Source organism: Trichosurus vulpecula, chromosome 5 (assembly GCF_011100635.1).
Source record: "Trichosurus vulpecula isolate mTriVul1 chromosome 5, mTriVul1.pri, whole genome shotgun sequence".
NCBI lineage: Eukaryota > Metazoa > Chordata > Mammalia > Diprotodontia > Phalangeridae > Trichosurus > Trichosurus vulpecula.
The window spans coordinates 18490507-18517387 of record NC_050577.1 but is presented as its reverse complement, the minus strand read 5'-3'; the positions used below and the strand labels follow the sequence as shown (position 1 = coordinate 18517387).

General features: G+C 46.8%; 3 protein-coding genes across 3 annotated transcripts; all 3 read left to right on the top strand.

Annotated features, from left to right (window-relative positions):
- Window positions 1–241: 241 nt before the first annotated feature.
- HOXA6 (homeobox A6) lies at window positions 242–2380 on the top strand. Its single transcript, XM_036760201.1, has 2 exons — window positions 242–680; window positions 2115–2380. Exons 1-2 carry the CDS (start codon window positions 242–244, stop codon window positions 2378–2380), a joined length of 705 nt encoding a protein of 234 aa, XP_036616096.1.
- A 2087-nt stretch (window positions 2381–4467) lies between these two features.
- On the top strand, window positions 4468–7226 carry HOXA5 (homeobox A5). Its single transcript, XM_036760054.1, has 2 exons — window positions 4468–5137; window positions 6266–7226. The coding sequence occupies exons 1-2, from the start codon at window positions 4579–4581 to the stop codon at window positions 6514–6516; spliced, it is 810 nt and encodes a 269-aa protein (XP_036615949.1). The 5' UTR covers window positions 4468–4578; the 3' UTR covers window positions 6517–7226.
- Window positions 7227–18594: 11368 nt separating this feature from the next.
- On the top strand, window positions 18595–20051 carry HOXA4 (homeobox A4). Its single transcript, XM_036760239.1, has 2 exons — window positions 18595–19198; window positions 19681–20051. Exons 1-2 carry the CDS (start codon window positions 18595–18597, stop codon window positions 20019–20021), a joined length of 945 nt encoding a protein of 314 aa, XP_036616134.1. The 3' UTR covers window positions 20022–20051.
- The last annotated feature ends 6830 nt before the right edge of the window (window positions 20052–26881 follow it).

Here is a 26881-nt window from a genome sequence, read left to right as displayed (position 1 = left end):
AATCTGCCGGGTGTGCGGGCTGGGGGTTGTTTGTAACTTTGCTGGCTCGGTCGCCGCGGGTCCCCGGGGAGCGGGCTCCACGGCTCGCTCCCATTGGCCGCCGCGCCGTCAGCTGGTGCTATTTGCTGCTGTCGCTTTTGGCGCTCGGCCATCCAGAAACAAACCAGTTCGATGACTACTAATAGTTATAGCCAGATGTACTAATACACAACAAATCACAGTCCTGCAGAGGGGAGCGCAAATGAGTTCCTATTTTGTGAATCCCACTTTCCCTGGGAGCCTGCCTAATGGACAGGACTCCTTCCTCGGGCAAATCCCCCTCTATCCAGCTGGCTATGATGCTCTGAGGCATTTCCCCGCTTCTTATGGGGCATCCAGCCTCCAGGACAAGACATACACCTCACCTTGTTTCTACCAACAGTCCAACACGGTCATTGCTTGCAATCGAGCGTCCTATGAGTACGGCACCTCTTGTTTCTATTCAGAGAAGGACCTGAGTAGCGCCTCTCCCTCGGGCAGTGGCAAACAGAGGGGCCACGGGGAGTATCTACACTTTTCTCCTGAGCAACAATACAAATCCGAAAGCAGCGTGCAGGGCAAAATCTTAAATGACGAAGGCAGCGACCGGAAGTACACGAGTCCTGTTTATCCCTGGATGCAGCGGATGAATTCCTGTGCTGGTAAGTCATTGGCATGCAATTCCCCCTACAACCCCACCTCCACAAAAGAAAGAAAAGAAAGGAGGAAGGGAAAAGATAAGAGAGGGAGAGGAAGAGGGAGAGGGAGGGGGAGAGAGAGAGAAAGAGAGAGAGAGAGAGAGAGAGAGAGAGAGAGAGAGAGAGAGAGAGAGGGAAGTAAGAAATAACAGAAAGAAATAAAGGACAGAAAAAAAGGAAGAAAAAGTTTTCTTTTAGGTTAAAAAAAAGAAAGGGAAAAAAGAATCCAATGTAGATTATAGGAAGGCAGGGCTCCTTTCTCCATGTAACCTGACACTTTTGGGGAGTGGTAGGGGGCTGCCATTGCCAAGTTATCTGGGATCTGTGACATGGACAACCTAAAAGGGAGAGGGAAGGGGGGAGAGAGAGAGAGAGAGAGAGAGAGAGAGAGAGAGAGAGAGAGAGAGAGAGAGAGCATGCTACATCCTCGTGTGAAGTTCTCGAGCCACGGTGGACCAGTATTCTACACACACATCATTAATGATCAATCTCCCTCCACACCAAACCCCCCTCTCCTATGCGCCCTGGAGATGCAAAGATAGATGGAACTGCCCAATCTACTCCCTTCTACTGACACCCTAAAGCAGTTGGAGGACTCAGTTCTCCAGCTTCAGAATTTGTCCCTCCTACTTCCTCTCCCCCTCTTCTAGAAACTATTCCCTGAATAGCTAACTTCTGAGACCCTGGTAGCCCTTCAGCTCCCCAGCAAGGTGGGCTCAATTAAGGTGGAGGATACCCTAAAGACCCTATTTGCCTTCAAGGCCATTAATTTCCAGAAACTCCAGAAAGCCTCCCCTCCCTCCACCCCTATTTCCTCTGTTTTCATGGAGCTCCACTAACAGAAGGTCTTTTGGAGCGAGACAGAAGGATTAAAGCACATTTGGAAACTTAAGTCTTGTGCCTTTAAAAAAATCCATTTATCTTTAAAGGGGGCATGCTCCATTCTCTTTCATGCAAGGTGGTTTTGGAAGCTGAGTGTTTTTATACTTACAACTTGGCTGCTCTATGATGGGTTAGCTTCACTGATATCTACACAGATGTTTGTGCACATTCACACGCAGGCACACACACATCATTGTATGTTTCTATCTCTCTATATGGTGAGGTTAGTATGGCTCCCTCTCCAGCTCCCAGTAATAATGGTTTCCTTCATAGATACGAAAAACACAATGCAATAATTGTAAGTTAGAAGACCATCCCTGCCTAGGACAAATAACACTGACCTGTTTAGTCATCTTGATCACTGCAGAATTAGCAAAGGCAAAAATAGCCCGGTGTGCTTGGCTTGCCTCTCTACGAGAGACTAGAGGGGCTAGCTTAGAACATGTCTTGCTCTTTCTTGCTGGAACCCTAGAACCTTTTTTTCAAGCCAATTCCCTTGATCTTTCCTTCTCCCAGGTACTGTGTACGGCACCCACGGCCGAAGGGGAAGGCAAACTTACACGAGATACCAAACCCTCGAATTGGAAAAGGAGTTCCATTTTAACCGGTACCTGACGCGAAGGCGCCGGATTGAGATCGCCAACGCGCTCTGCCTCACAGAACGACAGATCAAAATATGGTTCCAAAACAGGAGAATGAAATGGAAAAAAGAGAACAAACTCATAAATTCCACACAGCCCAGCAGCGACGAAACAGAGGAAAAGGCAGGGGGAGTGGAATAACGAATGCATCAGCAAAGTATCCAGGCCTTCCCCCTTCTTAGCGGCTTTCCCCCCTTGTGTTCTTATTCTGCCAACACTATTGCTGCCCTAAGTATTCACAGTCTGTTGATTTCTAAAGCTGGAGGAGAGGCTATATATTTGCAACCAACAGTGTATTTCTTAAAAGAAAAAAAATAGGAGTCATTTAGAAGTCTGTTGTGTACATAGCCCCTCTTTTCCTTCCCGTGTAAAGTCAGTTAGCCAGGCACTCCACCCCCAGAAGGGACCCTGTTTTCTGTTGAGCATCTCGGACTGTCCCAGTGTCTGTTCTAGTAGCTGTTACTCGGCTACAGAAGCAAATAGGTGCATAGTTTAGCATCTGAACTGTGAGGTGATTTGGAGGGGGAAAGCACCAACTCGAGATTTCAACCCTTTCAGAATCCCATTTACGGTCGGGGTCGTCTCCTCCCTACGGTGTTTGGGAGCTGGCTGTCCAGCGGGGTCTACAAAAAGTTTTACAGCAGTAAGCAACAATGCAATAAGACATAAACCAATAAATCTGCTAAACAAAGGAGGAAAAGACGGTTGGGGTCCCCCACACCCCCTCCCCCCAAAAGACCTCCAAGAGTAATTTCGCCTCGGGCAGAAATGGGCAAGGGAAGAACTTTCAGGAAACAAAGAATCGCCCAGAAGGAGCTATAAAACTAATGTTCCCAAATGAAATCGGCTAACTATAACTGGAAGAAAAGCAACCTTCCTAGGAAGGCAAGAAAATCTGGGCACTGAACTTTGCAGGCTCAGGAGAAGCCCGATCTTTCCGAGGGTGCTGTGCCACGGGTAGTCCCAGCTGCAATTCCAGAAGACCGAGTTGTTGTTGGTTCCTTCCTCCCCCTTTTAATGTCAGTAAGAGGGGGGCAGTTTTTATTAGGCGGTACGTTGGCCTGAGCTTTCCGCATTTCCAACTGGCTCATAGACTTGGTCCAGACAGTCCCCTATCTCTCTGCTACCTTTGTCATTTACTTTCGAATTTCTAAGATCAGGAAAATAAAGGCTACAGACCGAGCTGCCCTGAGATGCTTCCATTCTGGCTCTCCTTGAATTTTTTCTCATCTGAGCAGGATTCCCAAAGCAGGTCGGTCAAGCTATCTCTGATTCACCCCACCTCTGCCGCTGCATTTTCGGGGAAACAAGCCTGGGCACAGAGGTACGCAGCAAGAAACCCCCTTGCTCTCAGGGCTGGCCGGGCATCTGGAATACGAAGATTTTCTCCGAGCTCAATCCTTAAAGCGATTGGAATAGCTGTCTATGAAAATCATATGTATTTGTGAGCGGGGGAAAAATCGACTGCGACTATAAAATTCGACAGAATTTGACCTCGCCTTGGAAAACTACAACGCAAAAGCTATCTTTACTAAATGTTTGTCATTTAAAATCGGCAGAGTAGTGTCCCTTACGCGCCTGCAGAAAAGAGGGCTGTGATTGCAGCTGCTGGGGTGGGAGGGAGGGAAGATTTATTTCTCCAGTTGGTTCAATGTACATCACCATAAAGAAAAAAGGTGATTTTGGTATTTTGCAGAATTCTGACCTGACAGCAGGACAACCCCCCCCCCCAAAAAAAAACCCTAACTAAAAAAACAAAAAAAGCAACCCACACCAACAATTAGAGGGGAAGAAAGGAAAAAGAAAAACAAGTGAATGCAAAATAATAAAAGTAAACAATTTCCCCCAGTCTTTTGCATTATCGCTAGTTCTGTGATCTTCAGCTGATAGCCCTTACAATTGGTACATACTAATGGAACGGCGAGGGAAATGCAATAATTTTGCTATAATGGGCTGTAACCTCAATTCGACCCCAGCCCTGCAGACCCTGGTCGGCAGGGTGAAGATCTAGTTTGTCTCCAGAGGGTGGCGCAAGAGTCCGACTGAAAGCCGGGAGCTGGTGGCGGGAACGCGCCCGGGGCGCGCGCGCCGAGCCTCCAGCATCCACCCAACTCCCCCATTAGTGCACGAGTTTACCTCTAGAGGTCATCAGGCAGGATTTACGACTGGACAACAAAAGCACGTGATTTGAAGTCGTACCCCATATTTGGGTGCCTACGTAGGAGGGAACCAAGTACATGTCCCAGTCATTTCCATAATTCATCATAAATTGTGCAAGGGTGCTTTAGACGCACAAAACGACCAAGAGCCACAAATCAAGCACACATATCAAAAAACAAATGAGCTCTTATTTTGTAAACTCATTTTGCGGTCGCTATCCAAATGGCCCGGACTACCAGTTACATAATTATGGAGATCACAGTTCCGTGAGCGAGCAATACAGGGATTCAGCGAGCATGCATCCCAGCAGGTACGGCTATGGTTACAATGGCATGGATCTCAGCGTCGGGCGCTCAGCTTCCAGCCACTTTGGTGCCAATGAGAGAGCCCGCAGTTACCCCGCCAATGCCACCTCGGCGTCCACGGAGCCCAGGTATAACCAACCTGCCACGTCGTCTCACTCGCCTCCACCTGACCCTCTGCCCTGCACCGCCGTGGCCGCTTCGCCTGTCAGCGAGAGTCATCACGGGGTGAAAAACTCGCTAGCTAACTCCACGAGCACAGCGTCCAATTCCAGCAGCACTCACATAAGCAGAGAGGGGGTTGGCACCTCGTCTGGGACTGAGGATGACACCCCAGCGAGCAGCGAGCAGGCGAGTGCCCAGAGCGACCAAAGTCCAGCCCAGCCAGCCCAGCCACAGATCTACCCCTGGATGAGAAAGCTGCACATAAGTCATGGTAAAGCTAACCTTGCTCTCTCCCTCTCTCTCTCTCTCTCTCTCTCTCTCTCTCTCTCTCTCTCGCTCTCGCTCTCTCTCTCAAACCGCGATCGCCACGAGCTCTGTCTTTCTCTGACTGTCTCTCTTCTCCATCTCCCTATCTTTCTCTTCCATTCTCTTCCTCTCTCTATTTCCTCTCTCTCTCTCTTTCTCGTCTGAATCTCTCTCCCTCCGTACATCTAGTTCGCTCAGTTCCACTGTGCTTGGAAATGGGGTAAATCAAATGGCCGCTTTGCAAGGCAAGTTAAGGCATAAAAGAAAGATGAAAAACAAGGAAAGAAGGAAAGAGACAAGGCAAGGGAGAAAGTGGGAGGCGAAAGAAATCCCTCAACCTTTCTTCCTCACTCCCAACGCAAACAGCTGAGGGGGCAGAGAGGTAGATATTGGGAATGGGGGAAGTGAATAGGTGCTTGTCACCGCGAATAATTTATTAGCAGGGCTATCCTGGGGAAACAGCGTTACTAATTATACCCCCCCCCCAAAAAAAAAGAGTTTAGGAAATAATAAGGGCAGGAGCTCATAGGGTTATGCAGTTGGGGCGGGGGGAGAGAAGGAGAGTAGGCATGGGGCGGGGGGAGAGAAAGAACCCCAGGCATGTACGCTGGAACAGAGGGTAGGCTGGGGAGGGGGGTGGGGTTCGTTCTTCCCTGTAACTTTGAGGAAGGATGACCCGGGGGCCACTTTTCCTATCGTAAAATGGCCATTATTAGGGGGCTTTCAGGGCATCGTAAAAGTGAATCTTATGAAAGCTGGGAGGGCTGTGCCTCTGGGAGACTAGCTTCGTGGGGTGGGGAGGCAGAAAGCAGGCAGCAGCAGAGAGGGGAAAAAGCTACAGCTCCAAGCCTTACATCTGCTGATTGTTCGCCCGTCGCCAAACCGTATTGTTTTCTCTCCAGAAAGGAAAGGGGGAGGAAATGGGGGAGGGAGAGAAGTGGAGAGAGGACTTGTTGAGCGTGTCCCCCCCCCTCCCCACATTGAAAAATAACAATCGTCCAGAGTCTAACGGTCCCGTGGCTCTCGTGGGCTACTCAGGACCTTGCGGGCAAATCGCTGCGGAGTTTTAAAATCAGTGACTTTTCTGTTGCAGACAACATAGGAGGACCAGAAGGCAAAAGAGCTCGGACTGCATACACCCGTTACCAGACCCTAGAGCTGGAAAAGGAATTCCACTTCAATAGATACCTGACCCGCAGAAGAAGGATTGAAATAGCACATGCTCTTTGCCTCTCAGAGAGACAAATTAAGATCTGGTTCCAAAACCGGAGAATGAAATGGAAAAAAGATAATAAGCTTAAGAGTATGAGTATGGCCGCGGCGGGAGGGGCTTTTCGCCCCTAATAATCCGAGAGTTTAAAAGTACTGAGCAGTATTAGTGGAACCTGCGCCTAGTGTCAGTACTAAAGGTGACTTTCTGAAACTTCCTCGTGTTACTTCTGTGAAGAAATCCTGTCCTTGTCACCCCACCCCGCACCCACCTTTTAATCATGAGCCTGTTTATGAGCATTATTATATCGCCTGTTTAAGTGTATACGTAGATATGCTTTCTGTATATTTCTTTGTCCTGAATGGCTTTGTCTTGAAAAAAAAATAGATGTTTTAACTTATTTATATAAATCGAGCTGTGTTACTTGAAGTAACTGTAAAAAAGAGAAAAAAGAACAAAACAACAAAAAAAAAGAGAGACTCTCTCCCCCCCCCACCTTGTTTAGTGCCAATGTCGTGTGTTGCACTCGATCCGTCTCTTTAACTGTGCATGTGCGTGGAAGTGTCCCTGTCTGAATAGCTCCAAGCTGTTAAAAAGATTTTTATTCTAACTACCTATACTCCCTGTGTAACTAACTAATGCTGTTGTAGAGGTGACTTGATGAGATGCAACTTTAACTTCTTATCAACGTGTAGTGAATAGTGAATCTGTGACGGCAAGTGTGACTCGAAGCAGTGTCTGTTTTGCTGTGCCTTTTGTACAACTCTTTGCACGAACTCCTAAAAAAAAGTGGCTTCTTATACGCGCAGCTTCAGTGGTGTCTGTTTTTGTGAACAAAGTTACAAACATAGTCCAAGTCTGGCTGTTTAAAGCAAACTGTGATAAGCTCTTTTTTTTTTTGTATTTGTTTTTAAAGAAAAAAACCTGACTGGAAACAAAAAATAAACTTTCTATTGTAAGTTCTCGTGAGCTGGTTTGTACCAAACGGTGAGCTCGTCCTTCCTCTCTGCTTCTCCCCCCGAGACTCTGAGACTCGGGGTCTGCACTGAGCCTCAGGGTCTGCACTGAGCCCCAGGGTCAGCGGAATACCTGGCCAGCTAGGGCCCACTGGTGCAAAGGGGATGGCTAGGGTGTACCCGCCAGTGAGCTCTCTGCCACTGAAACTTTCGACTTAGTACCTCGTGAGTGAAAGGTAGAAATTTCAGGGCAGAAGCCCCCGTCACACTGCCTGCCTTTCATTTACCCAAATGTTTGCTATTGGGGAAAAAAAAAAGAAAGGAAAGGAAAAAAGATAAGAAAGGAAAAAAAAAAGAACTAATGTCCTTTGTTAAAATGCCCTTCTCGGCTTCACAACATCTCTACTTCATTCTTAAACTGCTTTTGTGGTTTCAACTAGCTGGAGATACTGGTATTTCCAGGATCCCAAGCCCAAACCCTCTTTGCCATAGTCAGATCCTATCACCACCTCCCCCCATTTCACCCTTAACAGATAGGATTCCTTTTGCTACAATTAATTCGCTACAAATGTAATGTTACTTACCCCCATCCTAGCCCGATTGGTTAACTCTTCTGAGCTTCGAAGAGCAACTAAAGATTTGCACATTTACTGAGTGCTTACATTGATGGCTTCCTTTAAAAGTTATAAAACAGTAAACTTTATAAGCCCCAGTTCCGGCTATATGACATTTGGGTGCCAAATGAATAGGGTTTTGTCTATGAATTAGATCGTAAAATCATCCATAGCACAGACAGATAGGCTCACTGGCTATAGAAAGTCACGTGGTGCCATTAAAGTAAGTTTTATGGTTTTGGGGAGTTGACATCCAACATTATATACCACATAACATATAATCTCACTGACGCTGGACTTCATTGGACTCTTTTGCAGGCTACATGTGGCACCTGGTCATTCAAATGGTCAATTTTAGGGGCAGAAGTGCCCAAACCACGAATTCTCAAAACTCACTGAAAAATGGCTCCTAGCAAGTTAAGGTAAGTTTGACTCATGAGTTCCTTACAGTTTATTTGTACAGTGAACTAACTCTCTCTCTCAGTTCCTCTGTCTCTGTATCTCTGGTTCAATAACTTGAGGGGTTGCCACTGAATTCAAAAGAGTAAAACAATCCACCCAGACTATGAATCTGCCTGCATCCTTGCTTCCCTTCCCAAATAAGAAGTGCTAAGAGCGAGCTCTGAAATTTTTACCAGTCCCATCCAAGTAAACCACAATAAGTGACTTTGGCAGAGATTGATTTTGAGGCCTAACTTTAATTACTTGGACTACCGCAGATGTTAATGACTTCCGCTGCTCTCTGAGTCTGGTCTCTCCAGTTTGCAAAGAGATGATTTTTGTGTGTGTGAGAATGTGCATATGTGTATAGTATGTGCATTTGTGTGTGTGTGTGTGTGTGTGTGTGTGTGTGTGTGTGTGCAGGGGATCTGAAAAGCAGACTCTCAAGAAGACCTTGTCCTGCATCTGGCTAAATCTTCTCTGAACCCTGGTGGTGGGTGAGTGGGGGCTGGCAGACTGGATCCTGACGGTTCTGAACAGGGCGGGGTGGGGGTGGGGGTTCAGGCTGAAAGCTTGGAAAGGAGTCTGGGCCAGGGTACTCCTCCGTTATCAAGGATTAGGAAGGGCAGTGTTGACTTTCCAAACCAGATGGTTACTGATTTCTTGTCTGACTGGAGTGTGTGCGTGTGTATGGGGGAGACTGTTGAAATATTCTTCCCAAAGGCTGAAGTCATTTGGCAGGGTCTGAATTCAAGGGGTCCTTACCCTGTCCTACCAGTTTCTGTAATATTCTGGTCCAGAATACTGGCTTGGAGGCAATTTAAAAGGCACTTTTCACCACTGCAGGGCCAGTCAACAGTCTTGGATTTTAGAGGCTGGAAATCATGTTATAGACAAGACAATAAATAGAACATCCTTGGAAATAGAGACGCCAAGAGTTCTGGCCTTTGAGATCTTATCCTTCTCTTTCCCCCAACCCCCGACCCCCAGCTGTGGGAGCTAGGCCTCAACTGCCTGTTTGCCTCTACATTCTTCTTATTTTCAGTGGGGCTTTTCTCACCAGCCTGTGATTACTCAGCAATAAACTTTATGGCCGGATTTCACTCTGGTCTTTGAATTTCCAGAGCTGAATGAAAAGAGTAAAAGAACCTTTCTTTTCTTCTCCTTCCCCTTCCTTCTTTTCTTCCTTCCTTCCTTCCTTTCTCTCTTTTTTCTTTCATCGTCATCATCATCATCATCATCATCATCATCATCATCTCTCTCTTTCTTTCTGCAGAATTGCTATTTCAGTGCTTTTTGCTCCAAAAAGGTGACAGAACTGTCTAACTAGCAATTAGAAAAAATAGCTCTCCCTCCCACCTCCCATAATTCCACCCATTAAAACCTTGGCTCTGGAGTTTTGGGGGAAATAACACAATCTTCAATGTCCAACTTAAAAGTCTTGCAGGACCCTTAGGTTTGTTTTTCCTGACACTCCATAAAGGAGAATTTAGGGAAGAAATGAGTTGTTTGTCAGTAGGAGATTTCCGCCTTTCTTTTGTCAGCCCCTCACTCTGTTTGATCATGGACAATTTACATAATCTATGATTTTGAAAACAACCATTTCCAAAATGGCACCGGCGGCTCATTCTTTGGTGGAAAAAGGATTGTATTTTTCTATTTGATCTCATCCTCCACCTACATTCACTGGCCTCCGTCTTTAGCCCTCTATATTTTCCAGAGCAAAACTTTACTGTAATGTGGCCTCATCCCAAAGTGGTATGCTTGTCTATATTCTGGGAGCAATAGAGTTAGCAAATAACCCCAAAGTCCTTTCCAAAGGCGTTGTTGAGTTCAGCCTAACTTCTCCAGCTGGTCTCTGGAATTAAGTAAAAAAAAATCAAATATTGTCTTCCTTAATGCTCTCCTCACTTAGGACCTAGATAGCTTCCTACAAGCAACAACTTGAGAGGGCATTTTCAGTTCTCCTGACAGGGGATGTGAGATTCAGGGGGTTTTAAAACTGCACCAAGCTTTATTTTATGGAATTTATGTTTTGACAGTCAGCATCCATCCAACAGCTGCCCACAGAATCAGAGGTTTAGGAAACAAAAGTTAAAGAAAAGCAAAGTTTCTAGGAAAATCCTAAATCTGTTTGGTCCTGAACAGTTCCTTTTGTTGGTTGGGGAAAACCTGCATCATATAAGTTGTATAGTGTGAGCCTCTAACCTGATCATGGAAATTCAAATATCTCTACAACTCAAGAAATGGAGATTATGTTTGGAATTTTCCCCTCTTTTTTCTTTTTAAGGTGTGTGTGTGTGTGTGTGTGTGTGTGTGTGTGTGTGTGTAAAATCTTAGTTCTTTGTTTTGTTACCCAGACTCCTGCCTTCATTTTTAGAAAACATTAACTCGAGGATTCATTTTAGTGTCCTTCGATTAATCAAGTTAAATTATTTCTTGGTGGCCGAAATAACAAACAGAAAGGGAAGTGGAAGGACTTTGCCATAGTCTAGTGGCCTAATCAGAGGAAGTATGTAGCTGCACCTATGAATAGCTAGTTATCTAGAAAGTTGTGTGCATTAAAAGCTGAGAAAGACTGACTGACAAACAAGACTTAGCCTAGTATCAGCTTCCACAAACTAACCAAGAGCTCAACTGATTTTTCAAAAGTATTAGCTACAAATGTTATTATCTTGTCTGGGTAGCTGTAGTCTTTAAACTGAATTACTGGTTTTGTGGATACCTAGATCAACAAAGTTCTGCGACTTAAAAATTCTAAATTCAATTAGTATTTTAAGATTATTTTAGGAGAACTCTCTCTCTCTCTTTCTCTCTCTCTCTCTCTCTCTCTCTCTCTCTCTCTCTCTCTCTCTCTCTCTCCCTCCCTCTCTGTCTGTCTGTCTCTCCCCACCCCCACATCTGTCTGTCTGTCTCTGCTCCTCACTGCCTCCTGCCCTCCATTTAAATGGCTCAGAGTGAAAAACAGAGGGTGATCTAGTTGTCTGCTCATTTTCTCAATGAATACTTTTTTCTTGATCCATATTGATTTGGATCATTTTATGGGAGGTGACTTACTTTTAAAAGCTCCGACTCTTATCTTTATTAAAATATTTAACCTCACCCAGGGACAGAAGGGCATTGAAGTGTCTCACCCTGTAAAAGGAGAAAACAATCTAAATTTCTGGGCACCAAATTCTCTTCCGTAGCAAGAATGACAATATCCCCAAAACCATAAAGACATTATAGGAAGCTTCTGGTCACACTTACTTACAGGTTGTTAAGTATTCTATGGGCTCATCTCAAAACAGCACACCAAGATTCTAACTTTTTTCTTCTTTTCCCATGCCTCATGGTGGGTATTCTTTCAGAGAAAGTATAGTGTTTCATATCAGAAAAGCTACTGGTGCAATTAAAAATTTTACTATTTCCAAATAATTAGTAACAAAGGGAAATATCATACTATGGATTATAGTATGTTAAAGAGGAAAATAAACCTTTCAACTTGAGTGGACCCTGGTCTTTCATGCCTAAGCTCTAGGTAATCCCCTGGTTTGCCCTTCCATGAAGAGGACAATACATAGATCATCTACAGGAGGTTTCCTCTTGGTCAACAATGGAGCTTTCCATAGTCATCCAGGAAAGGCCTCCCAGAGCAGACTCTTGTTCAGTCTCTTCTGACATACCCCTAGATAGTGGATCTACAGAACACCCCACAGAAAGCCACAAAGATGGGGAGTAGGGTCCCTCCCTTTGGTATTTTACACCGGGACTCTTACTTTTCTCCCTCTGCCTTTTCCTCTCCCTACCCAAACCGTCTTTTCAATAATAATATTTGTTATGAAGGTTATTGGGTAATTATTGCGATTTTGTGAAACGGTCCTTGCTTGAGGTGAAGTCTGTCATCGCCAAACAAATGACAGCCAGCGCAGTTCACTGCCGGGTTAAGTAAATGCAGAAAAGATAAATCTGCACGCCCTAGGAATCACCACCAGAGCTCGCTTCAGACCAAGTTCACAGTCAACTCCTTTGCCTAGGCAAGCATTCCCAAACAATTCGGTTTGTTGTGTCTTTATTTTTAAATAAAGAAAAAATGACGAATGGAAGTCTGGGCCACCACTTTCCCCCCATCACCTCTCTCTTTTCGCTTTTTTCAACGTTCTCCCAACTTACCCAATATTTCCCTTGCAAATGTAATCATGAGTTTCTTGGAGTTAATCTAGTCCCTCTTATCGTTGACGAAAGAGTTGGGAAACGGATTTGACAGCAAATACAATAATGAAAGAGGGGGAAATATATATATTTAATCCTCTCTCTTTCCCCAAATCCACTTTCAGGAGGTGGGGTGGGGGGAAGGCACAACTATTGAAACAAACAGGGCGCCCTCTCGGTCCTGAAAGAAATAAGAGGCATCGCTTTTGTATATCTTTGTGGTTAGGTCGTTACAACTGCGGGTCAAAAAGTTGAGGGTCAAAAGTTTACGTTGTGCACCACTCTTCGTCATCTGCCCAGACAGAGTTTGATGTCAATGTTACAGCCGAGATGCAGGCTATCAACACAAAAGATAAAATATAGCGTCGAGTTTCGTGTGTATCATGGTATGGACTCCAGGTGAACCCTGGTGCTTGAATGACCTCAATTACTGAGGAAAGGATAGAAAATTCCTCTTTTCGAGAGGAATACGCGCTGTATTTCATCTTGAATTATCGGGCCACATTCTGAGGGACTCTGTGTACCTCGGAGGGAACAGGTAAATAAGCTGCTGCTCCAAATCGTCTGCCAGCCTTGAAGGAAGGCTCGCCTGCTCCGGGGCTTTGTCGTGGACCAAAATGCACCCAACTCCTGGAGGTCTGATTTTATTTTATCTTTGAAAGGAACTTAGGCATCGCCTCCAGTTCTCCCCCTTCCCCTCCGTGGTCTCAGAAGACAGGAAAAGGGGACATGGGAGATCAATTTTAGAACGTGACTTTAATTTCCTCATTTTCTTGGCGAGAGTGGGAGTGGGGGAGAAGATAAGACCAGAAATCTTTCAGATTGCGATATTTTCAGATTTTTTAAAAACAAAAAGCTGTCCTCCTTCAATTCAGACTCCTCATCTGGAAAGAGGACTAAGCTGTAGAAAACAGATAAGCGCCACGCCCCCACCCTCCAAACCCTTAAGAAAGAAGTGTCCCTTAAAGTTTTGGGTTTTCTGGACTTGATGAAAAGACCCTCTATGGTGTTAAGATTTCCACTTCCAGGTCCCTACTATAAAGTTATCGATTGCCTTTGAATGTAAGGCAGTTTCCACTCTTTACAACTATAGAAAATGTGCAATTTGGAGCAGGGGACCAGGAGTCACGGTGAAATGTTACTTACAAAGAAAAATATGATAGAGTTATGATTTCCAGGAAAATTTAAAGATATATTTGGAAGTGGGGATGGAGTAGGGAGGGACAGGGGAAAAGCAAGGAAAGAAGAGAACGGAAACAAGATTACGCTGAGGCCATAAAATGGGCGAGGGAATCTCATTCCTGGTCCTTAGCTACATTTGGAAAGCTAGAAAAAAAAATCTGTTTAAATGCTGCTGGACACTCAGTCTGGGCTTCTTTTTTGAGGGGCATAGTGTCTCTGAGTTGACCTTCGGGTGCTTACTTGAGGATAACAGAAAAAAGCAAATATGAAATATTTATCTTGCTCAATCTACATCCAGAGATCTGATTATCCTGCAAATGGGGATGCGTGTGTGTGAAGGTCCGTGTTAGAAAGTCACTGCAGCCACTGAGGGGGCTTCCTTTCCTGAGCTGACCACGCTCCCTGTGGATGTTTGGGGGAGCAAAGGAAATGTTTCACTAGTGGGGTCTTTCCTCATGGAGAAATTCAACACTCTCCCCCTGAGCTGGGTGTCATTATGACTCCTGAATTTTTGGTTAAGTGTGTAACTGCTGGATGGGAGAAAAGACAGGCTTACTCGTGCCTGAGCTGAGCATCAGCCTTGCACATTTCCATGACTACGTCTAGGTTAGTTCGAGAAGGAAAATGAACATTTACTTTCTTCCTCTCCACTCAAAAAATTACGTGTCTTCAAGTGCATGTTTTCATTATGTTTTAGGTCAAAAGTTTGTGACACGCCTAAAAAAAGATTTCTTCAATAATTATTAACATCTTTTAAGTATTCTTAAATGAGAAGCTAACGGCAATTATAAAATTTAGATAAAATATTCCTTTATTCCGAAAGTTCCCTCCTTTAAGGCGGCAAGCAGATAGATCCTTTAGATGGTCAAAATTCATTTAAATAAGAATGTAAGTTACATTTCCCATGTCTGGGTTTTATTTATTTATTTTTTAAAGCACAGGCAAAACAAATAGCCCTAGGTACATCTCTAAGGAAGCCTTAGATATTTAAAATCGTATATCCGACGGAATTTTTTTGGAAGATGGTGTGAATAACCAATCTCAAAATGTCATCCCCTCTTTTTGGAACCCCAAAGCTCCATGGGCTCCTTAACCAGTATCCAGTACTAAGCAATGTGGGTGGGTGGGGGGACGAGACAGGGATCTTGGTTCCAAGGAACAAAGGACAAATACAGTCGATCCATTCCGTAACGTTTACACTTCCCTGTGGACCCCCCCCCCCGCCCCCGGTTTTCTCTCCGAAGAAGTGACCTGGGCAAAGCACCCAGCTATCTAAAAGACACTGTATAGACCTTTGAGAACAGCTAAGTCCAAGGCCGAGGTGAACTTCAGGTCAGCGCGTCTAACAAATATGAAAATGTCGGCTGGTGAAGGGCGCGCCTTGTTATTTAACAAAGACTGTCAATGTGTGAGATTAATAAGAAACAAAATGCACACGGTGTCACTTTTCGGTCACTTTGAAAGTTGGGACAGGGTTGCATTCAGGAGGAAAGGCTGATCCAAATATATTCAAAATGATTCAAATCAGATTCAAACTAGACTAAAAAAGCAGTTGTGCTTTCTCTCGCTCTCTCTGTCCTCTGCCTATCCCCCTTCTCTTCCTCTATTTTTTCCTTCCTTGCTTCCTTGCTTCTTTCCTTTCTTCCCTTTCTCTCTCTGTTTCTTATTTCCCCCCTGCCCCCCCCCCCAATTTGTGGTGCTTAGATTCAGTGGAAAGTTATTTTACATAATGGGATTTAAAGAAGTATTTTGTTGTACATATATTTTATCCGAGCACGTGGGATGAGCAGATGTGCTTACATGTTTTACAAAGAAGGGGAAATCCCTTTTCACTACTTGGAGTTGGATCCAGTTGGTATACGAAGATTAGACCTTCATTTCTGCTTCATTTCATTGAATTCCATTCTCTTCTCGGGAGAGATACTGCTGGTAAACTTTTGGTTGTTTTATTAGTTGGGTTAGCGTCTTCCCAGGCTTACTATGGTGTCACATTTCTTGGGATAAAAGGTGCTTTAATTTTTAGAATATGGATCTCCATATGATTTAATTTGGTTGAATGATGTGCTGTTTTGCAAAGGGAGGTTCTGGTCGGATCAGAAGAGGTACCGAGGTTGTTTATTGCAGCCATAAATCTCGCTTTAAAATGTCAAAATGTCGGTGTCTGAGATAACACTTGGTGGTCTTGGCCGAGTTTTTGTTTATGATAGCAAACCACCAAGACAAGTTACAGGCCTTAGGAGATCCCGAAGAAGCCCATCTCCACCAAGTAATAGAGCCACGTGAATAACAGACTTCAGCTGGTCGGTTTAGGCCGACTAGACACAAAACAGCGCTACTTTCTTTTTAACCTCCAAAAATAGCAACGTCGTAGAAAGCTCTGCAGTTAAACAACAAGAATTTTGCGTTTTAGTACCGGTAAATCATAGTAAACAGACACAGAAAAGGCCTAAAGAAGGCAGGGTTGATGACAAGAGGAAAGAGGCAGCATTTCGTGGTGTGTTTCTGGCGGATGGGCTGTGTGGTTCTGTTTACCGGGCTGCCTTTCACAGCTAGAGGCCATCACCGAGAACGCACAGACTCTTTTTTGGGAGCTTGTGGGGAAATCTGTAAATATTTGATTAGGCGTTATTTTATACATACTTACATATATACATACATATGCATATGCATACACACATGTGTGTGATTAATTCCTTTGGGTCTTATTTTAAATTGTCCATGCGCCCTGTGCAAGCCTGTATTCGTGTCTATTTCTCTGTGCTTTTCCTGACTCCCCACCCCAGGCCCGAAGTAGAAAATAGCTTCGAAACCTCTCTTTGCAGATCTGGGAGATCCTAGAAAGAAAGCCAAAAAGATCCCTTTCTTTAGCCTCTTTTCCTAAATTAGTTTAAAGATTAGTTGGATATAATAGGCTTTATGTGGCTAAGCATTAAACGACTATCCATCAAATAGATATATTTCAACATTCAGTAACTCATGTGTGTAACTGATATAAATGGAGAGAGAAATGACATTCCTTCTGAAGTGTCGCTGGGCTTTAGGCTATAACTTTCTCTGTCTATCTTGGAAACCCAGGCGGGAAGGAAGCTTTTCTTCGTAATGCCCTTTGAGAAACCCAATTAAGGTACCCCTTCCGGAAAATCCTGGCCTCGCCCCGTCTTTGTAGATACCCGGTTTGTCCTAGATTTCTGGGTGAATTAAATGGTCTGCCTGGATGGTCAGGCAGGCAGGTGAGGAGAGGAGGAGGAGGAGAAGAGGAAGGGAGAGGGGAGATGAAATGGAGAGAGGAGTGAAGAGCGAGAGGGAAGGAGAGAAGAGAAGAGGAGGGGAGAAGAGAGGAGAGGAGAGAAGGAAGGGAGAGAAGAGGAAGGGAGGAAGGAGGAGAGGATGGGAGGGGAGAGGAAAGAGAGGAGGGGGGAGGAAGAGAAAGCAAGGTGTATGTCTGACTCAGAGAAGGAAAGAGAGAGTAAACACGCACACATGGAGAAATGCAGCTTTACTATTTACTTCCAAGATCAACACTGGGTGGAATTAATAAGTAATTTATTTGTTAATAATGCGGTAATTAGTTTAACCATCAGATTTCAATTACCCTGTGGCAGGCTTCAGCCTCTCCCCTACTCCGGTCCCCTGCTTGAGGCACCCGTCAATCCTCAGCCGGACCTGCAGATAGGGTCCTGCCCGCCCGCCCGCTTGGCCCACTCGGCTTTCAGGAGGGAAGGCAGGGATTTTCAGGGATGGGGGCTGGTCTCCAGTGGAGGTGTCCGTTGCCCCAGTCCGCACGGACACTGTCACGCCGGAGGCCCCGTCCTCAGTGAGCCGGGATCACCTCCATCCCGAGCTCCAGCCATCCCTCCTCTTTCAGCCTCGGGCCAAGTCCTGGCTAACCCCGCTCATGGCCGGGGAAGGACCAGGATGGCTCAGGGAACTAGGGTAGAGGCCCAGGTGAGACCCTCAGGTGCTAGGACCCATGTGGGGGAAGGGAGGCCAGGACCTAGGGAAGGGGAGTAAGGGACACTCATCGTACGGACGGGCTGTGAAGGACCTGAAGGGGGAAGGGTTGGCCACGCGCTCCTTTCTGGGTGGGGGAAGGGCTGGAGGACCTGGGCGGGGGCGAGAGGAGGTGAGGAGGGAGAAGGGCCAGGGGCTGCATGGGAAAAGAAGTGTGGACCCGGTTTGGGGGACGGATAGGGGACCTCTGCTTATGGGGAGGGAAGCTAGGACCTCAGTGCGAGGGCGGGGGGGCAGCGGTGGACGTTGGCTGGGGGAGGGGCGCGGTGACCTTGGGGGCTGCGGCGAAAGGACTGGTTTGGGGGGATGGGGGACAGGACAGAGCGGTCTGCAGCGCTCGCGGCCCCCCACCGAGGACCGAGGACGCATCCATTCCTCTCCTTCTGCAGAACCGCGCGGGGTGAGAAACCCGCTGACCGCCCTCCCCCAAGCCTAAGACCAGGGGCATCCATCATCCAACCCCGAGTTTCCTGATCCGGGGCCCGCGCGCGCCGCGCTTCCATTGGACAGCAGTGGGTCACGTGCGGGGAGGATGGGGTGGGGGGGCCAAGGTGCGGAGGGGGAGGGGCTGGGGGAGGGGACGGGGCCCGAACTTTGTCCTCTCAGCAGCAAGACCCGGGAGGGGGAGGGGGAAGGGAAGGGGGAGGGTGCGGGAAGGGGGAGGAGAAGCATTTGGGGGGCGGGGGAGGGAGAGGACAGGAGGGGGAGGAGGGGGGCCGAGGGAGGATGGGGAGCGAGGCAGGAGGGGGAGGGGCCTCTGCGAGCCCAGAAAAACGACAACGCGAGAAAAATTAGTATTTTTGCACTTCACAAATTAATGACCATGAGCTCGTTTTTGATAAACTCCAACTACATCGAACCCAAGTTCCCGCCCTGCGAGGAGTTCGGGGCGCCCGGCGGCCCCGACGGGGGAGGCTACCCCCCGCCCCCGCAGCCCCCTCAGCCCCCGCCGTCCCCGCACCTGCAGCCGCCCCCGGGGGCCGGCCGCTCGCCCCCAGGCTACTACCGCCCGCCGAGGCCCGGGCCCGAGCCGGGGTACCCGGCGCCCCCCACCGCCCTCTACCCCGCGCCCCCCGCCGCCAGCGCCCGCTACCCGTACGGCTACGGCCGAGCCGGCCCAGGCCGGCCCCGGCACGAGCAGCCCCCACCCCCACCGCCCCCGGCCCAGGGGCCCGCCCGGGGTCCCGCGGCCGCCCCCGGCGGACAGAGCCTTCTGGCGGCCGGCCATGGCCCGCCGCCCCCGCAGCAGCAGCCGCAGCCCGCGCCCCCTCCGGGGCTCCCCCGCCGCAGCGAGGCCGCCCCCGCCGCCGGCAGCCCCCCGGGGTGCCCCCTGCTCCTGGCCGACAAGAGCCTGTGCGGCCTCAAGGGCGGCAAGGAGCCCGTGGTGTACCCCTGGATGAAAAAGATCCATGTCAGCACCGGTGAGCGACCCCCGGGCCGCAGCGGGGGCGGGGGGGCCGGGGCCGGGGAGGGTCTGGGGCAGGTGGGGGGACCTGCTGCCCTGGCACGGGGGGCACCGTGCGAATGTGTGCCACCTAATCAAAACGCGAGAACCCTTTGTGTCCGGGGTCCCTTTATCGGGAGATTTACGAGACGCCAAAGTGTTAGGGCAGTAATTATAGCCCCCATAAATTCGATGGCCCTGGCAGCGGCTCTGGGCCATGTGTCTTTGAAGCTTTTCTTCAGCCCCAATGCCCAACACCATTTTTTATGGCTCTCGCTTGTTTTCCGTTGTCAATAGCCTGTGAAACATTGTCTTTCCCGTATGTATTCTTACGTGAACTTGGTGTCAGGTTATTATATAATGATCTTGTCCAATTGCTCTCCCCCCCCCCTCTTCTTCTGTTCTTCCTCTTCCTCCTCTTCTTCCTTCTCCGCCTTTTCCTGGGCCCTGCACGCTCAGTCAACCCCAATTACAATGGAGGGGAACCCAAACGCTCCCGAACCGCCTACACCAGGCAGCAGGTCTTGGAGCTGGAGAAGGAGTTTCATTTTAACCGTTACCTGACCCGGCGGCGTCGCATCGAGATCGCTCACACGCTCTGCCTCTCCGAGCGCCAGGTCAAGATCTGGTTCCAAAACCGGAGGATGAAGTGGAAGAAAGACCACAAACTGCCCAACACCAAGATGCGCTCCTCGGCTCCGGCCCCAGGCAGCCAGCTCTCCAAGACACAGACTCAGGGCCCGCATCTTCACCCTCGCCACCAGCCAGGTGCCTCCACACCCAACGCCTCCACGCTATAATCGTCCACATCCCCAGACCGATTTTATTCCCTCCCTGTTTCTTCCTTTCTTCTTCTGCCCCTCTTTCTCCCTCCTCTGTCTGGACCAAAAATAAACACCAACACAACACCCAACTTCGCGTTTGTAAATAATAAAGATGAGAAAGAGAGAAGACACGCTGTCTGTATGGCAGAGGACAGGTTGTCATCCGGATCTGGACCACTAGATCAGGCACCGGCTGGCAAGCCTACCGGTGGGATTGTTTATTTATGGAAATGCTCACAGAGCTGGGATGGGAAGTTCGGTACCTAAGAAGGACTCCTTTGTATGCAGTATTTTTTTAAATGGCTAAAATAAACAGTCCTATCCAGTGGTGACTTGAGTTGTGCAGTTCTCGGGAAATGTCCATCTACATCTAGTGCAAACAAAAGAACCGGGCCCCTCCTCCCCCCATCTTTGTATCTCCCCCCTCTCCCCAACCAGTTTGCAAAAACTGATACTGAACAGAATAGAGGAGACGACATTTGGAATGTCATAAGGTTATTTAATTGGTCTCCAGGTGTATAGTCCCTGATGATATTTGTGACACATTAGCTTCTCTTTATCTCATTTATTTAAAATATTGTTAGAGGTTTATTGTTGTCTTACTCTCTGGCCCAGCTCTAACTGGCAAGAGGGGGCCCATTTAGATCCACGTGAGACTGTAAATTGTAGGTTTTGGTGTAACTGTATATAGAGTCAAGTGCTGAGAATAAATCCTGTAAAACAACAACAAACCATGATATTAAAGGCTTAAAACAACTGGTTCTCGTGTTTCCTAAACTTTCTGGTGAGGAAGACATCTCCTTGGATTTCGATGAGCAACTAGTTTGAAAAAGAAGGGGGTTTTGTGTCTAATGTAATGGGAGTCACCAAAATCGTTTTGCTAAGTTTCCAACTTGAGTGAGAGATAGAAAGAGACAGACAGCAGAGAGGCAGAGACAGAAAGACACATACTGAGAGAGAGAGAGAGAGAGAGAGAGAGAGAGAGAGAGAGAGAGACTAAGCTTTTGCTCTCTGGCTGGCCTGAACGATCGCAAAGTTTAAAGGAAAAAGGAGGGTGCTGTAAACATGCCTGCTCTTTGGCATAGAGTTAATTCTTCTCGGTGGCTATAGAGCTAGGTATAGAAAAGAGACGTTTGCCCTGGCCGAACAACACTCAACCATAATGGCACTTGAAAGTAAGTGGTCATTTTCATACTTATTGCGGTGCAAAGCTTTTCTTAGGAGTCAGGATGGGGGAGGGAGGGAAGCTGGCTTTTTAAAAAATTCTGTGAGCTAAACACTGATTTACGATTTTTGGAGGGAGAGGGTGCGGTTTGAAAAGGAGTTAAATTAAATTCTCCAGTATGTGTGCCTCAAAAGTTTTGGCCCAGAAAGATGTGCAGATGATGTCACAAAGAGGTTGTTATCTCAATAGCAGGCAGCCCCCAAGACTGTGAGAGTCCCGGGTGCCACTTTTGCTTTCGGAGAGCTTTGCTTTATTTCACTGCCTGTAGTTCGAGACAACTAGAATACTTCATACAAAAAGAAGGGAGTGGGTGGGGACCAACCATCCAACCTGGCCAGCAATCCCGGGTCATCTTATGCCTGAGACTTGTTCCTCGAATATAGCAAATAACTCCCTCTGCAATATGAAAAGGAAATACATTAGCATCAGAGTATTATAGAATTCACTGCATGTTCAAGGCTTTTAATGAAAAACTTTGAGCTGGGCCTGGGGTGGTGGTGGTGGTAGTGGTGGTGGAAAAGCTCTACAGAATTAGACCAGAGGCATTTTAAAGACACTCGCCAATCAATAGTTAAAACACTTAACTAATAAGCAGGAAAGCTATGTTTCTTTTACATACTGCCATTTGTTAAAGGAGAATTCTGCCAGCTCTTTAATTATGAACGAAATAGATCTGAGAATGAGACAACAGTCCCATTGCTCAAAGCAGCTTCCATTTCTCTGCCATTAAAAAAAAATGTCTTGCCACTAAAAATTGGGGAGGAACAAATAAACATTCAGAAGTCATCCAAAGTCCTGAAGTGAACCGTGTTTTATGAGATGTGAACTGGAGTCTCTGGGTTTCTCCAAACCTGGGGCTTAAACTTATTATTCCCCTCCCCCAACTTGTAAAACGAAATTAAATCACGCTGAAAATAGCAATTTTGCCGAGAATCATTAATCACCTCATACAATAAATACTTCTTTGTAATTCAACAGCAATTCTGAAAGGCATTCTCCTGGAAAAGTCTGTGGAGGAGCAAAGGATGTCCCTGGAAAAAATGTGGTCATATATAAAGGTGGAAAATCTTGGCTGTCTCCTAAAAAATGCAGACTTTCGGTGGAAACGAAGTGCTGGCTGCAAAGTCTCTTACAGCAGATTATCATCACATAAGGTAAATATTCATATTTACTCTTTGTGTTCTGAGGCTGGGGGCGGGGTGCCTAGAAATGAGCAAGCCTTGGGAGGTGTTTTGGGTGGGAGGCTCCTTGGTGGAGCATCTAGCTACACCCTGAAAATAATGTGGAGTGTCGAGACCATTTTTAAAGGTAAGGACTTGGAACTGAAATGCCTGGATAAATAAATTCAACGTGGTTTTTTTTTAATTCGAATTACCTGGATAATTATCTCCATTCGACACTTCACCCAGGCCTGTTGTAGACCTGCTCCTTTGAGCTAGAATGTTATAACAACTTAGGAAATTCCGCTTTGGGGTTTAAGCCTTCGCATTGTCCTTCTTTTGCTAGGGCAACCATAAGAGGTCACTGAGAGGACAAATTTTCTATCCCATTAATTGTTTTTTTAGAAAAGCCCACTGGCCCTAGGGACCCTTGACCTTTAAAGATAGTATTCTATGTAAGCCCTAGAGCTCTCTTCTCCCTCCAGATATCCTCATGGTCTCTCTGTCTGTCTCCCAATCTCTGTCTTTGTCTCTGCACGAGCGCGCGGGCGCGCGCGCGTGCGCGCGCGCACACACACACACACACACACACACACACACACACACATCTTCTTTAGTCACAGAGGAAAGCCACAGAACATCAGAGCTAAAACTTTTGTCAACATCTGAAATCAACCTAAATCGGATCGGAGACACTTTAATTGTCACAGTTTGAAGCAAGTGCTTAACACTCTCCCCCCTGAAGGAAAATGGCAGTTTGCAAGCTCTCTTTCCTAGTTTTTGCTGAAATCTATGATATACCCGGTGTTTTATTACAGGAGGAATTCAACTGTGACAGGCAGAGTACGGTACTTAATACCCAGAATAGAGCTCCATGGGCGGATTACCTAGATAGATTACAGTTGGGGTGGCTGGCTGGGTGAAGTGAGTCCTGTACAGAGCTTCCTGAATTTTATTCGTGGGGAGCTCGTGGGGGTTTTCTTCATTCTCCCTTGCTCAAACCTCCTTCCTAGTTCGGGCCTGTCTCCCATTAGCATCTTCCTTACCCCCTTTTCTTCTTACTCTCCCTCCCCATTGAAACCTCAGAGCTGCTTCTTACCCTTCAGTCCTTGTATCATTTCATTCCAGTGCTTACAAAGGCAAAATAGATCTGACTCAATTTAAAATATATTTATAAAGGAACCTTTGAAGGACCGATAAAGAAAATAGGGACCTCAGGTTTCCTGTGGAAAGGAATGGGCTCTATTGAGTCAGTGGGTTTGTTGTTCCTGGTCCCCATCATGATCTCTTTGGTAGGCAATTTCCTGAATTTAAAACACTACACACACACACACACACACACACACACACACACACACACACACACGAAGGTCCAATCTACACTCCTTCCCTTTACTATTGGTCTAAAACAATTACAGCAGCCATTTCAACGAATTTTTAGTGTTCCAGCACTTGGATGTTGGGGGAGATATATGATTTCTGGTTCCTTTGTAATGCAAGGCAGAGTATTTTATGGTGACTTGAGACTGATTCCAGCACCTAGCCACAATCTACAGGGCTGGAAGATGTTACTTGGAGCTCAGAGCAAATGTATGAAATGCATGACATGGCTCTTATTCAGTAACTAAGGGGAAAAGATGGTGAGGCGAGAGTCACTCTCCAGCTGGAGAGCCACATAACAATGAACTCAGCTCATGTCCAGCCTTCAAATTAATGGTTAATTTTACCCCTGCCCCAATTTTCTTGGCATTTATAACATCCTGCAACTCAGTAGTGACTTCTGCATCTCTCTGTATAGGTGTGATGTGTCTACAGAAGCCACATCTCTACACATGTGTCCTTTGTCTGCCAGCACACAAGCATGTCAGCATGTGTGTGTATGTCTGGCCTATTTGTGCAGAAATCTACAGTCAAAATGGTCAGGTGCTAGAGGTTCACTCTTTCCAGGCACTAGGGCACCTAATTCAAGGAACAACATAATGTGCCCACCCCAGGCATGCTGGATCCAAAGGTTGATGGATGGAGATCATATATAGGAGGCAACCTAAGAAGCCTGAACTGTTAAGGCAGCAGACTCTTGCCCAGAATCTCCATCAGGATTCAAAGGACTCAGGCTGCTCCTAAGAAGGAGACATAATCAGTTCTCTGATTATGGTTTGTTGCTCACTCAAGACAGACCTGGGAAAGTTACCCTAAGTCCCAGAGATCTGGGGGCTGCCTAAGAAAGCAAAAATGAAAGCCCTGTCCTCTCAGAGAAAGGTGTTTCCTCTGTTCTGGGGGTGATATTGAAATGGTAAGCTTTGGAGTGTCACGTGACTCATTAAATAATTAATGCAGACAGGCAAGAATGGATCTGTGGTCGTCAGTATCTCACTCACTAGGAATGATACTCTCAGAAGTGAAACCCAACTTCCTACTTGATAGATTTCCAAATATATATTTTAAATTCACATTCAGATTTATCTGGAAAGACTTTAAACTCTTTAAGAGGGGGCAATAGGGATTCTGTCGGTGAGTATGGAGGGATCTTGCAGGCTTCATTCTAATTTGACCATTCCTCGGATATTTTCCTGTGGGTCGGATGAGGGAGTAACAGATCATGGGTGGATGGGAGTGGGGGTGGGGGAAGCAGGGTCAGCTCTTTGGCTTTGGCTGTCTCGTGGTGGTCACATTCTCCCTTTTGTGTTGGAATGGGCCGATTACTTTTGGTAATGTTCTAATTCGCTCTGTGGACTGCTGGCTGCCACAGAACAGGAGCAAAGCTTCGTCCCGTTTTCTTGGAGCTAATAAATCACAGCCCACAAGAGGAGGGCCAAAAAATAAAGCCAATTCCTAATTCTGAGGGCTTGGGTTGAGGGGAGGAAAGGACAGAAGAGAGGAGAGAGAGAAGGGGTGGGGAGGGAGGGAGAGAGAGAGAGAGAGAGAGAGAGAGAGAGAGAGAGAGAGAGAGAGAGAGAGAGAGAGAGGAGACATTGTAAGGGAAAAGTCAGGGGGCAAATTTCTTCCAGATTCATTCATTAGTGGGCATGATTTATGCTTGTACCAAGTCGGGGCGCCCACAGTGTGCATTGGGCTTTCTCGGGTAACAGTAACAATAATAATCATAACAATAATCATTATCTTGGTCATCCGTCTCATAAATGGCGTGGCAAATGGCGACTTAGCAGTTCCTTTCTGGGAGTTGTGTTGAAAGTCCTGAGTGGAAGCGCTAGACAATGAGTAGTGTGTGTGGCTACATAAGTAGCCAGAAGTGGCTTTCCAAGATGCAAATGGCATATTTAAAGGAGGAGGAAAAGACTGCCGATACAGTTTATTGCCATTTGTAACCGAGTATCGATTACAGGTCAAAAGAGATCAAAGCGTGGATAGGGAGGGAAGCAGCAGGCTGCTTTGGAAATAGGGCCAAACGCGTGGAAAAGAGGGGTGAGCGGGGGGATAGCAATGCACAAGTCGAATGCTTGCTCCATCCACTTACTGAGCAGGCTGAGCGCCTTGGGAAGGCAACTTTCCCATTTCAATAGTTTGGGGCAGACAGTGGGAGCGCCGGACACTGACTGCTACTGCAAGCGATCAGTCAGGATCACCACTCTCGGCGGGCTGGGGTGGGTGTGAGAGACGCACTGAAGGCTGGAAAAAAAAGAGAAACGTTGAAGGGGATGGAACTGTGAAGCCACACAATGAAAGTTTCTTCCAGAGAAGTTCTCTCAAGACAGACTTCAGAGCTTTCCAAGGCATGAGCTGGAAGATCTCACCACTCCCGTCCTCCCTCCCCCCACCCCCCATCAAAGTTGCACCATCACTACATTGCCCTTTGCTGTCCAGGCAGAAATTCAGGGATGCAGTTTGGTGGTAAACAATGCATGCGTCTGACTTGCTCTGCAAGCAGGGAGATGGATCCAAATAGCTCCCTCATTGGCATCTTGTAATATTCTTTTTCCACGTGGCCGCTTCGGGTTTCCCAGTTTCCAGCAGAAGTTCGTCTAAAATCTGAAAGGTCTAGCACAGCTGGGCCCTCTTGTCAGGCCACAATAACATTTGGCGCAGAGATGAAGAAAGCCGGGTTTGAATAAACCAGAAGACAAAAACTCACGCTCACAATGCTGTGCCCGGCTTGTAGACTGGAGCCCCAGTCTGAAACTTCTCGTACGATTGGGAACGTTTTCAGTGTCTACTTGCTCAAACGCTCCCCGCCCCCAAAGAAAATCCCAAGGCTAGCCTTTGTTAGCAAAAGAAAATAAAGCATACTTTCATATCTCAGAATTTAGGGGCGAGAGAAGAGGGCATAGCGCAGACTGGCTGAGAGCAGAGAATTCTCTTTTCTATGCCCATCTTTCTTGCCCTCTCCCATTCCAACCCCGCCCCCAAGAAAGAAAGAAAGAAAAAGACAAGAGAATGGGTGTGGAGCTAGGAAATGTATTTCTTTAATTTTGAAAAAGAATTAAGTGGTCAGA